General features: G+C 38.0%; 1 protein-coding gene across 1 annotated transcript in view; it reads left to right on the top strand.

The window, feature by feature from the left end:
* The window catches only part of JMY (junction mediating and regulatory protein, p53 cofactor), a 111,293-nt gene that overhangs the window by 25,643 nt on the left and 70,354 nt on the right, over window positions 1–15,296 (top strand). The window contains exon 2 of the mRNA XM_004766816.3: window positions 12,657–12,830. Coding sequence (XP_004766873.1) covers window positions 12,657–12,830 — 174 coding nt within the window. The remainder of the gene's footprint in view (window positions 1–12,656; window positions 12,831–15,296) is intronic.

Here is a 15,296-nt window from a genome sequence, read left to right as displayed (position 1 = left end):
GAAGGGAATTTTTTTTTCTGAGCAGTAGATACTTTAAGCAGTGAGGTTAAAATATTCAGTAAACCATATTGTGAATAGATGTGCGGTCATCCAGGCATTTGGCATTTGTAGAACATAGAGTAGACTTAGCATAATTCTTAAGGGTCCTAGGATTTGGGGATTTGGGGATTTGGGGAATGGTAAATGAGCATTGGCTTCAGTTTAGAGTCACCAACTGCATTAGCCCCTAACAAGGGAGTTAGTCTCTATCCTTTGAAGCTTTGAAGCCTGGCCCTGAATTCTGTCTAGCTGTGAAAGTTGTAGACGCATCTTCTTCCACTGTAATGATATAAGACTGTTTCATTTGCATTGAAAATTTGGTATTTAATATAGCCACCTTCATGAATTGCTTGAGCTGGATCTTTCTTGGGTAACTGACTATAGTTTCTATATCAGCACTTTCTGCTTCACCTTGCACTTTTACCTTATGGAGACATCTTCTCCCCTTAAATCTCTTGAACCACTCTCTGCTAGCTTCAGACTTGTCTTCTGAAGCTTCTTCACCTCTTTGAGCCTCCATAGAATTGAAAAGAGTTAGGTCTTTCTCTGGATTTAGGCTGTGGCTTAAGGGAATATTGTGACTGGTTTGAAATATTCAGGCCACTAGAAGCTTTGTTTATCAACAATAAGGCTCTGTCACTTTATCATTTGTGTGTTCATTAGAGTAGCACTTTTAATTACCTTTATGAAGTCTTCCTTTGCATTTACAACTTGCCTACCTGATGCAAGAAGCCACTCTCAGCTTTTGATATGACTTCACCAAGCTTAATCATTTCTAGTGTTTGATTTAAAGTTCACTTTAACCTAAATACTTTGAGGCCATTGTAAGGTTATCAGTTAGGCTAATCTTCATGTTAATGTATTTCAGGGAGTAGGAAGTCCACAGAAGAGGCAGAGAGATGGGGGATTGGATAGTTGAGCCCTCAGAACATACAACATTGATCAGTTGAGCTCATTGTGTTATATGGGCAAGGTCCATGGTCCCCAAAATTGTTAGAATAGCAACATCTGAGAGTACTGATCACAGATCACCTAACAAAGATACTAATGAAAAAGCTTGAAATACTGTGAAAACTACCAAAATGTGACACAGATAAGACGGAGCAAATGCTGTTGTAAGAATGGCACTGATAGACTTGCTTGACACAGACAGGATTGCCACGAACCTTCAGTTTGTTAAAAAGAGTATCTGAAGTGCAGTAAAGTGAAGCACAATAAAACGAGGTGTGCCTGTAGTGCTAATTGATCTAACAATAAATGTAGTGAGAGAGTGAGAGGGAAATATTGTTTCTGATTAAAGAAAAGTCACCTGCCATAATTTCTATAACTTTAGAGAGACTTTTGCCTCACTTCATTGTTAATAAGGGTATATTAAGGTGTTCCTAAAATAGAGTGTCTCAAACTTTGGCGTGTGTGCTATTTACATGGCAATCTTACTAAAATTCAGATTCTGATTTTGTGCTTCTGGAGTGGGCCTTCAGGTTCCATATTTATAACAGGTTCCGAACATGATGCTGGTGTTGCTGGTCACAGACCATGTTTTGAGTAACCAGACACTAAATGACCATCTATTTGATTTGGTTATTTAGTTGAGTTGAACATAGCCAACTAAATTAAAGATGGCAGGTTGGCCACATACGTCGTCTTTTTTCCTTCTCCATAGGTATTTTCACTGCTTATGAGAATGTGCTGCATTTACAAACTCAGTGTGATGCCCTGTTTCCGAGTGTGTACCCTCCAGACTTCAGGGAACATGATAACTTTGCTACCCCTCATCCCACCCAGATTCCTTATCCAGGATGCTTCTATTCATGTGATTTCTCAAGTCTGGCTTACCCTCCTTCACCTATGCAGCACTTCTCATCCTTCAAAACCCAATTCAAATCCTGGCTTTAGAACACCTTTTCCAACTGCATTAGCCTACTCTGATCCACCTTTTCGGTAACATTTTACTTCTTTTATAATTAGTGTTTTATTTTTATGTCTGTTAGTTTGCTTCCCTAGTTAGATTTTAGAATTCTTAAGGATAAGAACATTGGACATTTTGTATCCCCTACATGACTCCTGTTGGGTATCTAAAAAGCAATTTGATGGTGTCTTCGAGTCAGTTAATCTTTGCCACTAAAAACCTGTCTCTGTTCCTTTGTTTTTTGTCTCAGTTAATGCCAGAACCCTAGTAGTCATCCTTAATTATCTCTGTCTTAAAATCTGGTCTTTCACTAAGTACCACTGATTTTTATCTCCAGAACATTTCTTGAATCTTTGTTCTGTCCCCCAGTATGAACTTCCACCAAGTTTCATAGACACACCTGGGAGCCTGTGAACTGATCTCTCTGCATGCACTCTGATACCCTTCCAAGCTTTTCTCACCACTGTAGTATATAATTCAGTCAGCAGGGTCTCTTAGTAAGTCTCTACAATTGTCTTTCTGCCTGCTGCTCCTCATGCTTGTGCCCTGTCAAATAAATAAATAAATTTTAAAAAACTAAACAAAAACCACTTGTTAACAAAGCCGAAAGACATTAATCTGATCACCCTATAAAATAATAAGGGCTTAGCAGAGACAATAATTGATATTAATTGGTTATTATGTTTTAATCTTTTTTTGTTTTACTTTAAAAATAGGGATACAGGGATGCCTGGGTGGGCTCAGATAAGGTTAAGCATCTGCCTTTGGCTCAGGGTCCTGGGATTGAGTCCTGCATGGGGCTTCTTGCTCAGCTGGCAGCCGCCTTCTCCCTCTGACTGCTTGCTCATTGGGGAGCCTGCTTCTCCCTCTGCTTGCCACTCTTCCTGATTTCTAACAAATAAACCAAATCTTTAAAAAAAAAAAAAATGAAAATAAGCGCATGTACTGTGAAATTCAATGTTGTCTTTAAGTCGGTTTGTATTATATAAAAATTAATTGACTTTGTTTTAGTTATTCATTCATTCATTCATTCAGTAGATTTCATATCTAGTGAGGAGCCTGGGGTGGGGCTTGAACTCAAGGCCCTGAGATCAAGACCTGAACTGAGGTCAAGAGTCATATGCTTAACTGACTGAGCCACTCAGACACCCCGGTAGTTTTGGTTTTATATGAATTTTAGGTTTACAGAAAAACTGAGCGGAAAATACATAGAGTTCCCATTTATTCCCCTCCTGCCCACAGTCTCCCCTAATATTAAAGAGCATACTTTATATAAGTGATCATTCTTTGGGTTGTGCGATTCTCTGATGAAAGGAGAATGTCTGTATCCATCATTACAGTATCATACATAGCAGTTAACACTGCTCTAAAAATCTCGTGGTTCCCTTATTCATTCACTGGAGTGTGCCACATCTCTCTAGCCTCTGGCAACTAGTGATTTTTTTTTTTCTGGCCTTTCTCTGTATTTTGTTTTTTCCAGAATGTTATGGAATTGGTATCCTAAAATATGTAACCTTTTCAGATTGGCTGCTTTTCACTTTTGAATATACATCCAAGGTTCCCCCCTCCCCTGCCATTTTTTGGTGGATTGACAGCTCTTTCTTTTTTTTAGTGCTGAATGAATATTCCATTGTGTGAATATACACAGTTTGTTTATTCATTTACTTATTGGAGGACACCTCTGTTGCTTCTAAGTCTTGGCATTTATGAATAAAGCTCCTATAACCTTTATGTGCAAGTTTTGTTTGGATTAGATTTTCACCTCATTTAGATAAATATCAAGGAACATGATTGCTGGATTTTATGGTGAGAATATTTAGTTTTGTAAGAAAGAGACACCATGCTAACACTAATCAAAAGAAAGTTGGAGTAGCTTTTTTTTTTTTTTTTTTTTTTTAGATTTTATTTATTTACTTGAGAGAGAAACAGTGAGAGAGAGCATGAACAAGGAGAAGGTCAGAGAGAGAAGCAGACTCCCCATGGAGCTGGGAGTCCGATGCGGGACTCGATCCCGGGACTCCAGGATCATGACCTGAGCCGAAGGCAGTCGTCCAACCAACTGAGCCACCCAGGCGTCCCGAAAGTTGGAGTAGCTTATATTAATTTGAGATAAAGCAGACTTTTGACCAAGGGAAATTATTAAGGGTAAAAAGAATAATTATATAATAGAAGGGTTAATTCTGTAAGAAGACCTAATAATCATTGATGTGCATGTGCCCAACAACAGATCATAAGAATACATTGCCACCAACAATAAATGGGAATTCTGGTTGTGCCATATCCTTGCCAGCATTTGGTATTGTCAGGTGTGTAATCGCATCTCATTGTTTCAATCTGCAGTCCCCAGATGATGGTGTGATGTTGATCATCTCCTCATATGCTTACTTGGTATCTGTATAGCTTATTTGGTGAGGTCTCTTCAGATCTTTTGCCCACTTTTAAATTGGGTTGTTTCCTTAATGTTGAGTTTTGGGAGTTTTTTGTATATTTTGCATAACAGTCCTTTGTCAGAAATGTATTTTCCAAGTGTTTTCTCTGTAATTTCTCTTTTTTCTTTTTTTTTTTTTTAAGATTTTATTTTTTTGAGAAAGAGAGCTTAAGCAAGGGGGAGGGGCAGAGGGAGAAGCAGACTCCCCACAGAGCAGAGAGCCCAATGCCAGGCACTGTCCCAGGACCCTGGGATCATGACCTGAGCCAAAGGCAGACACTTAACTGACTGAGCCACCCAGGTGTTCCTTGAGTGTCTTCCGGTAAGTATTATAACAAAGTCCAGCTTACCAATGTTTTTCTTCATGGATTGTGTTTGGGGTTGTGTCTAAAACACATGGTCACTAAGATTTTCTCTTAGTTATTTTCTGGGAGTTTTATAGTTTTGTATTTTTACATGTGGGTCCATGATCAGTTTTGAGTTAATCTTTTTGTAAGGTCTGGATTTCCCTCTCTCCATCCCTCCTTTCCTTCCTTCATATGGATGCCCATTTATTGAAAAGAGTATTCAGGGGCGCCTGGATGGCTCAGTTGTGATTGGCTCAGGTCATGATCCCTGCATCCTGGGATTGAGCCCCACATCAGACTTCCTGCTCAGTCAGGGGCCTGCTTCTCCCTCTCCGACTCCCCCTGCTTCTGTGCCCTCTCTCACTGTCTCTCTCTCTCTCTCTGTCAAGTAAATAAAATTAAATCTCGGAAAAAAAAAAAAAAGACTATTCGTTGAATTGCCTTTGCTCCTTTGTCAAAAGATCACTGGGCTGTATTTGTGTGGGTTTGTTTTGGACTCTATTCTGTTGATCTGTTCTTTTATCAGTAACCCCTCTGTCTTGACTACTGTAGCTTTCTAGTGACTAATGAAGTTGGATAGTGTCAGTACTCTGACTTTGTTTTTCAATATTGTGTTGGCCATTCTGAGACTTTTACCTTTCCATGTAAACTTTAGAAGTGGTTTGTTGATGGCCTCAAAATAACTTGCTGATACTTTGATTGGCATTGTGTTGAGTCTATAGATCAAGATGGAAAGAACTGACATCTTGACAGTAGTTAAGTCTTCCAGTCCATTTATATGGAATATTTCTCCATTTGTTTAGATCTTTGCTGTCTTTCATCAGAGTTGTGTAGTTTTCTTCATTTAGATCTTGTGCATTGATTTATACCAAAGTATTTCAGTTTTTGTGTACTAACATAAGTTATTTTTGGAAGGCTTCTTTTTTTCTCTTTTCTTTTCTTTTGTCTGTTCCTTTGGATTTTTTTACAGAGTGATATCATGTGTGTAAAGACAGTTCTGTTTCTTCCCAGTCTGTATACCTTTTATTTCTTGTTGCATTAGCTAGGACTTCCAGCATGATGTTTAATAGGAATGGTGAGAGGGGACCTCCTTGCCGTATTTAGCATCTAGTTTATCACAATTAAATATGTTAGCAATGGGTTTTTTGTTCTTTATCAAGTTATTCCTAGTATAATGGTAATTCTTTCTCATGAATGGTATTGGGTTTTTCAGATGTTTTTCCTGCATTTATTAATATCATATGGTTTTTCTTTAGACTGGGATGTGATAGATTATGTCGATTTTTTTTTAAACATTGAATCAGTCTTGCATATCTTGAATAAGTCACATTTGGTGTTAATACAGTAGTTATTTTTATACAGTTTTGGATGTACTTCCTAATATTTTGTTGAGGATTTTTGCATCCACATTCATGAGAGATGTTGGTCTGTAGTTTTTCTGTAATGTCATTATTTCTGGTATTAGGCACATGCTGACCTCTTTAGAGTAAGGAAGTATTCCCTCTGTTTTGTTTTCTTGAGAGATTGTAGAAAATCGGAGAGATTTCTTCCGTAAATTGCTGGTAGACTTCACCAGTGAGCCCATCTGGGCTTTGTGTTTTCTATTTTGCAAGGTTATTAATTATGAATTCAATTTCTTGAATAAAGGCCTTTTCAGATAATCTGTTCTTGTGTTTTATTAGAGTGTGTCTTTTGAGGAATTCACCCATTTCACCTAGTTTTTTGAATTTGTGGGCATAGAGTTGTTCTTAATATTCTTCTTAATGTCTGTGGGATCAGTAATGATGTCCCTTTTCATTTCTGATACTAGTAATTTGTGTCTTCTCTTTTTCTTTGTTAACCTTGATAGACGTTTATTAATTTTATTGATGTTTTCAAAGAACCAGAGTTTTTGTTTCATTGATTTTTTTAATTCTCTTTTTCAGTTTCATTGATTTATACTCTAAATTCTCTTTTTTTTTCCTGTAGTCTTTGAATTTAATTTGCTCTTTTCTAAGGTAAAGGTTTAGATTACTGATTTTACACTTTTGTAATATATGCATTCAGTGCTCCAGATTCTCCTCTAAGCACTTTTACTGTGACCCAAAAAAATTTTGCCAAGTTGTGTTTTCACTTAGTTGAAAATATTTAAATTTTTTTCTTTTTTCTTTGACCCATGCAGTACTTAAAATTGTGTTGTTTAATCTCCCAAGGATTTGGGGGTTTCCAGCAATATTTCCGTTACTGAATTTTAGTTTAATTTCATTGTAGTCTAAGATCATACTTTGGGTGATTTCTGTTCTTTTAAATTTATTATGATGTGTTTTGGGTCCAGAACATGATCTGTCTTGGTGAATGTTCCATGTTGGCTCAAAAAGACTATGTATTTTGCTGCAATTGGATGAAATAGTCGATAGGTATCAAATATGTCCAGTTGATGGTGCTGTTGAGTTCAACTGTCCTTACTGATTTTCTGCCTGTTGGATCTGTCCATTACTGATAAGGGATCTTGATGTCTCCAACTGTCCTAGTGGACTAATACTTTTCTCCTTGTAGTTGTATCTTTTTTTAAACTTGGGTATTTTAGTGTTACGCTTTTGGGCATATACACATTAAGGATTATCATGTCTTGGAGAATTAACTATTTTTATAATTTTCTCTAATAATTGTCCTTGTTTTGAAATCTGCTTTATTTGAAAGTAGTATAGCTACTATAGCTTTCTTTCCATTAGTGTTACATGGTATGTTTTTACCACTTTAACCTATCTGTGTCTGTATTTAAAGTGAGTTTCTTTGAGACAATGTATAGTTGGATCTTGGTTTTACATTCACCCTGACAGTCTCTCTTAATAGGTGTGTTTCAGCCATTGATGTTTAAAGTGATGATTGAAACAGTTGGAGTAACATCTACCATATCTGTTACTGTATTCTGTTTATTGTCCATTTTTTGTCTTTTTTTGTTTTCCACTCTTTTGGACTTCTGGTATTATATTCTGTTAGTTTTTTTTTTTTTTCTCAGTATATCCTCAATTAGCATGTCTGTGATACTTTTTAAAACTTTCTTTAGTGGTTACATTGAAGTTTGCAATAATAACGTTTGCAATACTAACCAAGCTTTCTTTCAAATATTGTTGTACTTTACATATAGTACAAGTACCTTATAACAAGGTATTTCCAGTTCTTTAGTCCTGTCCCTTTTGACCTGTTAATTATTTTATTAATCTGCAAGGTGTAATCACTGGATATATTGTGGCACCTATTTTGAGGAAACTATTATGTTAGATCTGTTAAGAATAGTAATAGGGAGGTGTGCCTGGTTGGCTCAATGGGTTAAGCCTCTGCCTTCAGCTCAGGTCATGATCTCAGGGTCTTGGGATCAAGCTCTCTGCTCAGCGGGGAGCCTGCTTCCCCAGTCTCTCTCTGCCTACTTGTGATCTCTGTCTGTCAAATCAATCAATCAATCAATCTTTTTTTTTTAAAAGAATAATAGGGAAAGATGTTATTTAACTTTTATTAATTTCTTGTCTAATATTCTTCCTTTCTTTATCTAGATCCAAGTTTCGGACCTATATAAATTTCCTCCTTTCTGACAAATAATCTTTTAGTATTTCTTGCAAGACAGGTTTCCTCAGTTTATATTTGCTTGAGGATCTCTTATTTCTCATTCAGTTTTGAAGGTAATTTCACTGAATACAGAATTCTAAGTATATGGATTTTTAACTTTTTTTAAGGCTTACTTTTTCTTTCTTCCTTTCTTTCTTTCTTTCTTTCTTTCTTTTCTTTAACTAATCTCTACACAGTGTGGGACTTGAACTCACAACTCCAAGATCAAGAGTGGTATGCTCTTCTGATTCAGCCAGCCAGCCAGCCAACTCTTAATTATTTCGCTCTACTTCTCTTGTTTGCATAGTTTCTGAAGAGAATTCTGATAGAATTTTTCCTTACTCTTTTATAAGTAATTGTCCCTTGCTTCTTGGATATTTTGTTCTTTGAAATTTTTTTGTTTTTGTTTTTGCATTTCAGTTTTGGAAGTTTCTACTGACATTTCTTCAAGCTCATTTGTTAGTTTGTTTTGTTGTTGTTGTTGCGTCCAGTCTAAAAATAAGCCCATTGATGGCATTTTTGCATTTTAGCGATTTTGATTTATAGCATTTCCTTTTGATTCCTAGTATTTCCAACCCTCTGTTTATGTTATATACATAAGTTCTTGGATGTTGTCTGCTTTTTCCATTAGATTCCTTAGCATATATTTTTTAAAGATTTATTTATTTTATTTACTTCAGAGTGAGAGAGCACGAGAAGGGAGAGGGTCTGAGGGAGAAGCAGACTCCCTGCTGAGCAGGGAGCCCAGTGCGGGACTCCATCCCGGGACTCCCAAGATCATGACCAGAGCCGAAGGCAGCAACTTAACCAATGGAGCCACCCAGGCACCCTCCTTAGCATATTTTTAAAAAGATTTGTTTGTGTATTTGAGAGAGAGTGTGTGACAGAGAGGGCACACGCAGGAGTGGGAAAAGGGCAGAGGGTGAGAACCTTCAAGCTGACTCCCCCATTGAGCAAGGAGCTTTATACTGCGACCCATGAGACCGCGACCTGAGCCAAAACCCAAGTTGGCTGCTCAACCTACTGAAGCACCAAGGCACTCCATGATTACTTAGCATTTTAATCATAGTTTAAATTCCTAGTCTGATAATTCCGTATCCTTGCTATACCTGAGTATGGTTCTCATGCTTGCTCTGTCTCTTCAGACTACGCTTTTAATATGCCCTGTTTTTTTTTTTTTTTTTTTTTGCAAGCTGGACATGATGGTACTAGGCAAAAGGAGCTGAGATAAATATGCCTTTAGAGTGAGATTTTGTTTATCCACCTAGAAAGGCTCAACTGTGTTATTCTAGGCAGTTGCTGTAGGTGTCAGAGGCTAAGATTTACTCTGGTGTCTTCGGTTTTGTCTCCTGTGGTGTTTTGGGTTTCCCTAGTTACTACTTAAAATCTTTTTAAAAATGAAGTTTTTTTCAGTTTCATAAGAGCTCTACTGATGCAACAGTAAGGAATTAGGGGAATAGGAAGTGCTAATCATAGATGATTGCTTTTTAATCTTTTAACCTCTTACTGTGTCTGTGCCCCGGACTATTGTAGACACTATATTTTTTGTTCTAGAATGTCCTTTAGGGGTGCCTGGGTGGTTCTCTCGGTTAATCATCTCACTTTGGCTCAGGTTATCTTGGAGCCCTGGGATCAAGGCACCCCCACATCCCCCCCACCCACTGCCCTCATTCAGTGGGGATTTGGCTTGTCCCTTTAGTACCCACGCCCACCTCCCCTATGCTCACTCATTTGCTCGCTTTCAAATAAATAAATAAAATCTTTAAAATGCTATTTATTATTTGAGATTTTGTTTATTCTTCATGAGCAAATTGTGTCCATTAGCATTTAAAATAATTGCTTTAAAATCTGTGCTAAATTGAGAGGCACCTGGGTGGTTTAGCCAGTTGAGCGTCTGCCTTCAGCTCAGGTTATGATTTCAGGGTTCTGGGATTGAGCCCTGCATTGGGCTCCCTGCTCAGAGGACAGCCTGATTCTCTCTCTCCCTCTGTTCCTACCCCTGCTTGTGTGCACACTCTCTCTTTCTCAAATAAATAAAATCTTGAAAAAATTAAAATCTGTGCTACATCAAAAGTATTTCATCTTAAAGTTGCCTACATTTGATTCCCTTTTGAGCATTGTTTTGCTTTCCTATTTCTTTACAGGTCTGTGAAATTTGGATTATATTCTGGACACTATAAGTGGTACCTAACAGAGCCTGTCTGTGTTATGTTCCTCCAGAGATTGTTGATTTTTTTTTTTTAAGATTTTTTTTTTTTTCTTTTTGACAGCACAAGTAGGTGGAGCAGCAGGCAGAGGGAGAGAGGGAGAAGCAATCTCCCTGCTGAGCAGGGAACCTGATGTGGGGCTCTATCTCAGGACCCTGGGATCATGCCCTGAGCCAAAGGCAGACGCTTAACCAACTGAGCCTCCTAGGTGCCCCTTGAGGAGAGTAGAATGTATATACCAGTCTGAGATTTCCTCCTTTGGCTTTCTCCTTTTCTGCACTTCTCCCCTTTTCTATATGCTGTGGTTGTCTTAACTCTGTCCTCTGATTCTTCAAACATCAAGACTGTAGTTCTCTGTTTAGCCAAACTTCTCTCCTCTGGCAGCCACTGGGGCCTCCCTGCAGGCCAAGTGCTGTAAATAAAAAGTTACTTAGGGTCTTCCTGTCTTCTAAGTATTTTAGTTACTTGTGGTCACTTTACAGTGTCTTCGGGTAGTAGTGTTGTAATATTTTGCCCAGGATTTATAGTTCCATCAGTGGGAGAAATGATCTAAGAAGAACTATTCAGCTGATACTGGATAGTGGAAGTTCTCCATGGTAGCAGTGGAAGTTGGAATTACAGTAGCCTTAAAATAACTAGTATTTATATAGTACTTCCTTGTCATAAAAAGAGCTTAAGGTAGATTATCTGATCCATCATGATTGTTAATAATATAGTAGGCAAAAGACCAATGCGTATGTGCTACTACATTTAGTGCTAAGAATCTGGGCAGGAAGTGAATTTGGATTCTAAATTGAATATAAGATGTGTATTCGGATATGGTAACTAAAGCAAAAAGTTGGGGAGGAAGGTAGTAGTGAAAATTTTAGATATGGAATGAAAAGCAGAATTTTGTGCCTTTGAGATGAGACTATCAGCAGGTAAATGGGCACCAAGAATAAATACATAAACTGTCTTGTCTACATGTTTCTTTAAATTTTAGTGTAAGCTTCCTTGGATCCTTGGAAAAGGATTGCCTACTCTCTCTACCTTTTTTTTTTTTTTTTTAAGATTTTATTTATTTATTTGACAGACAGAGATAACAAGTAGGCACAGAGGCAGGCAGAGAAAGAAGGGAGAGCAGAGAGCCCATGTGGGATTCAATCCCAGGACCTTGAGATCATGCCCTGAGCCAAAGGCAGAGGCTTTAACCACCCACTGAGCCACCAAGGTGCCCCTAAATTTTAGTGTAAGCTTCCTTGGATCCTTGGAAAAAGATTGCCTACTCTCTCTTTTTATAAATTAGGTCACACAGTGTCAACATCTGCTTGTTTCACTGTATTTTTTTATTCTTCACTTTTTTAAAGCTTTAAAAAATAATTTTCATATCATCACAGTTTGTAATTTTTAAAAACTTAGTTTCTGTTTATTTACTATACTGTAAGCTTCATGAAGAGAGATACCATGTTTTTGTATGCCCAGCTCTTGGCCCAGTGCCTGACACATGTTAGATGTCCATATTTGATGAGGAATGAATGAAAACAAGTACACGCATGTATGCACATGTGTGTGCACACACACACACAGAGTACCAAGGAGTACAAGTAAGAGTTACAAAAATCTGTTATAGTCAATGTAAAACTCTTTAGTACAGTTGAGGTTTTTATTAACCTAGATATGAGGGATGTCATAGGCATGAGTTGAAAGTTAATGTAGGACAGTTCCAAACTGGGAGGAGGAGTGGAGTGGCAAGAAGATTTGGGAAAATTAGTAGAATAATACTGGTAAGAGTTGATAACTACTTTGTATATTAGCAATGAAAAATTTTTTTTATAAATACAGAAAAGGCTGTAGGATATGTGGAAATAGATTTTTAAAGACTTAAGTCTAGGCGGGTAGATAGTATGGAGACCCAGAAAATACACAGAACAGGATATTTGAACAGAGTATCATATCTGATGAGAGCAGTTTGAAAAGGATGATTCAGGCAGTCTAGAGTAGTAAGATGTCTCCACATGGAGACGAGTGATGAAAAACATTCAGTGCTTTTCATTTCTTCTGTGTTTCAGTATTCCAACATCCCAAAATAAAGGAGGGAGTTAAAAAGAAGTATTTATAGGCTATTATAATCAGATTCTTTATAATAAAACCTTCTCGTTCCACAGCTCTTGGATAAGCACAAGAATACAGAAAGCATGGTGGAGCTTCTGGACTTGTATCAGATGGAGGATGAAGCCTATAGCAGCCTTGCAGAAGCCACAACTGAATTATATCAGTATTTACTACAGCCATTCCGAGACATGAGAGAGCTTGCCATGCTACGGAGACAACAGATCAAGGTATCTTTTTTTTTTTTTAGACCTACATGATTCCCTGCCTGTTTCATAGTTCTCAGACTGGCTGGCCATAGAGGAGCTTTTTAAAAATGCAGATAGCTGATCCTTTGTCCCCAAAGATTCTATTTTGGTCGATTCAAATTATATAGAACCTGCGCCCCTCATTTTAGAGTATCTCAATGGTGATTCTGTTGAGTAACCAGGAATGAGAAGAGCCTAGAAAGTGAAGTTGTGGATGTATTGAGAAATCCCCATCTTCCCCCTTTATCCTGTACTTTTCTTCTCTGTTCCTCCCATACAATGTTTTGGGGACTGTGTGGCCTTATATTTCTTTACCAGAAGTTTTGGGAACATTTCTTCTGGGAAGGCCTTATTTTGAAAGTTACAATAAAGGGATGCCTAGGTGGCTCAGTCAGTTAAACATCTGACTTTGGCTCAGGCCATGATCCCCGGGTCCTGGGATTGAGCCCCACATTGGGCTCCCTACCCAGCAGAAAGCCTCTTCTCTCTCTTCCTCTGCTTGACACTCCCCCTTCTTGTGTTCTCTGTGTCAAATAAATAAATAAAATCTTAAAGAAAAAAATCTTAAAGAAAAAAAAAGTTATAAGAATTTAATGTCAGAGCTTCCAAAAATGTTTTTATAAGTTTTATTTATTTTAAAGTGGGCAAAGGAAGAGGGAGACAGAATCTTAAGCATACCCTGTGCTAAGGGTGGAGCCTGACGCAAGGCTCCATCCCAGGACTCTGAGATCATGAGCCAAAACCAAGACTGGGCTGCTAAACCTACTTAGCTAGGAGGGCAACCCATTAGATACTTAAGAGGCACCTGGATGGCTCAATTGTTAAGCGTCTTTCTTCAGACCAGGTCAGTCCTGGGATCAAGCCCCACATCAGGCTCCCTACACTTGCGAGGCGTGCTTTTCCTTCTCCCACTATCCCTGCTTGTGTTCCCTCTCTTGGTGTCTCTGTCAAATAATGCTTGTGTTCCCTCTCTTGGTGTCTCTCTCTGTCAAATAAATAAAATCTTTTTAAAAAAATAATCTATGATCTGGAGGTGTCTTCGGGCTTAAAATGAGTTTCTTGTAGGCAACATATAGATGGGTTTTGTTTTTTTATCCATTCTGATACCCTGTGTCTTTTGACAGGGGCATTTAGCCCATTAACATTCAGGGTAACTATTGAGAGATATGAATTTAGTGCCATTGTATTGCCTGTAGGGTGACTGTTACTGTATATGGTCTCTGTTCCTTTCTGATCTACCACTTGTAGGCTCTCTCTTTACTTAGAGGACCCCTTTCAATATTTCCTGCAGAGCTGATTTGGTGTTTGCAAATTCTTTCAGTTTTTGTTTGTCCTGGAAGCTTTTAATCTCTCCTTCTATTTTCAATGATAGCCTAGCTGGATATAGTATTCTTGGCTGCATGTTTTTCTTGTTTAGTGCTCTGAAAATATCATGCCAGCTCTTTCTGGCCTGCCAGGTCTCTGTGGATAAGTCAGCTGCCAATCTAATATTTTTACCATTGTATGTTACAGACTTCTTTTCCCGGGCTGCTTTCAGGATTTTCTCTTTGTCACTGAGACTTGTAAATTTTACTATTAGGTGACGGGGTATGGGCCTATTCTTATTGATTTTGAGGGACGTTCTCTGAACCTCCTGAATTTTGATGCTCGTTCCCTTTGCCATATTGGGGAAATTCTCCCCAATAATTCTCTCCAGCATACCTTCTGCTCCCCTCTCTCTTTCTTCTTCTTCTGGAATCCCAATTATTCTAATGTTGTTTCGTCTTATGGTGTCACTTATCTCTTGAATTCTCCCCTCGTGAGGGGGTGGAAAAGAATTTACCATGCTAATGGACATCAGAAGAAAGCAGGAGTGGCAATCCTTATATCAGATCAATTAGATTTTAAGCCAAAGACTATAATAAGAGATGAGGAAGGACACTATATCATACTCAAAGGGTCTGTCCAACAAGAAGATTTAACAATTTTAAATATCTATGCCCCCAACGTGGGAGCAGCCAACTATATAAACCAATTAATAACAAAATCAAAGAAACACATCAACAATTATACAATAATAGTAGGGGACTTTAACACTCCCCTCACTGAAATGGACAGATCATCCAAGTAAAAGATCAGCAAGGAAATAAAGGCCTTAAACGACACACTGGACCAGATGGACATCACAGATATATTCAGAACATTTCATCCCAAAGCAACAGAATACACATTCTTCTCTAGTGCACATGGAACATTCTCCAGAATAGATCACATCCTCGGTCCTAAATCAGGACTCAACCGGTATCAAAAAATTGGGATCATTCCCTGCATATTTTCAGACCACAATGCTCTAAAGCTAGAACTCAACCACAAAAGGAAGTTTGAAAAGAACCGAAATACATGGAGACTAAACAGCATCCTTCTAAAGAATGAATGGGTCAACCGGGAAATTAAAGAAGAATTGAAAAA

This window comes from Mustela putorius, unplaced genomic scaffold, assembly GCF_011764305.1.
Source record: "Mustela putorius furo isolate JIRA1106 unplaced genomic scaffold, ASM1176430v1.1 tig00537350_pilon_pilon_pilon, whole genome shotgun sequence".
NCBI classification, from domain to species: Eukaryota; Metazoa; Chordata; class Mammalia; order Carnivora; family Mustelidae; genus Mustela; species Mustela putorius.
The sequence above is the reverse complement of the archived record's forward strand: the minus strand, read 5'-3'. Positions and strand labels throughout refer to the sequence as shown.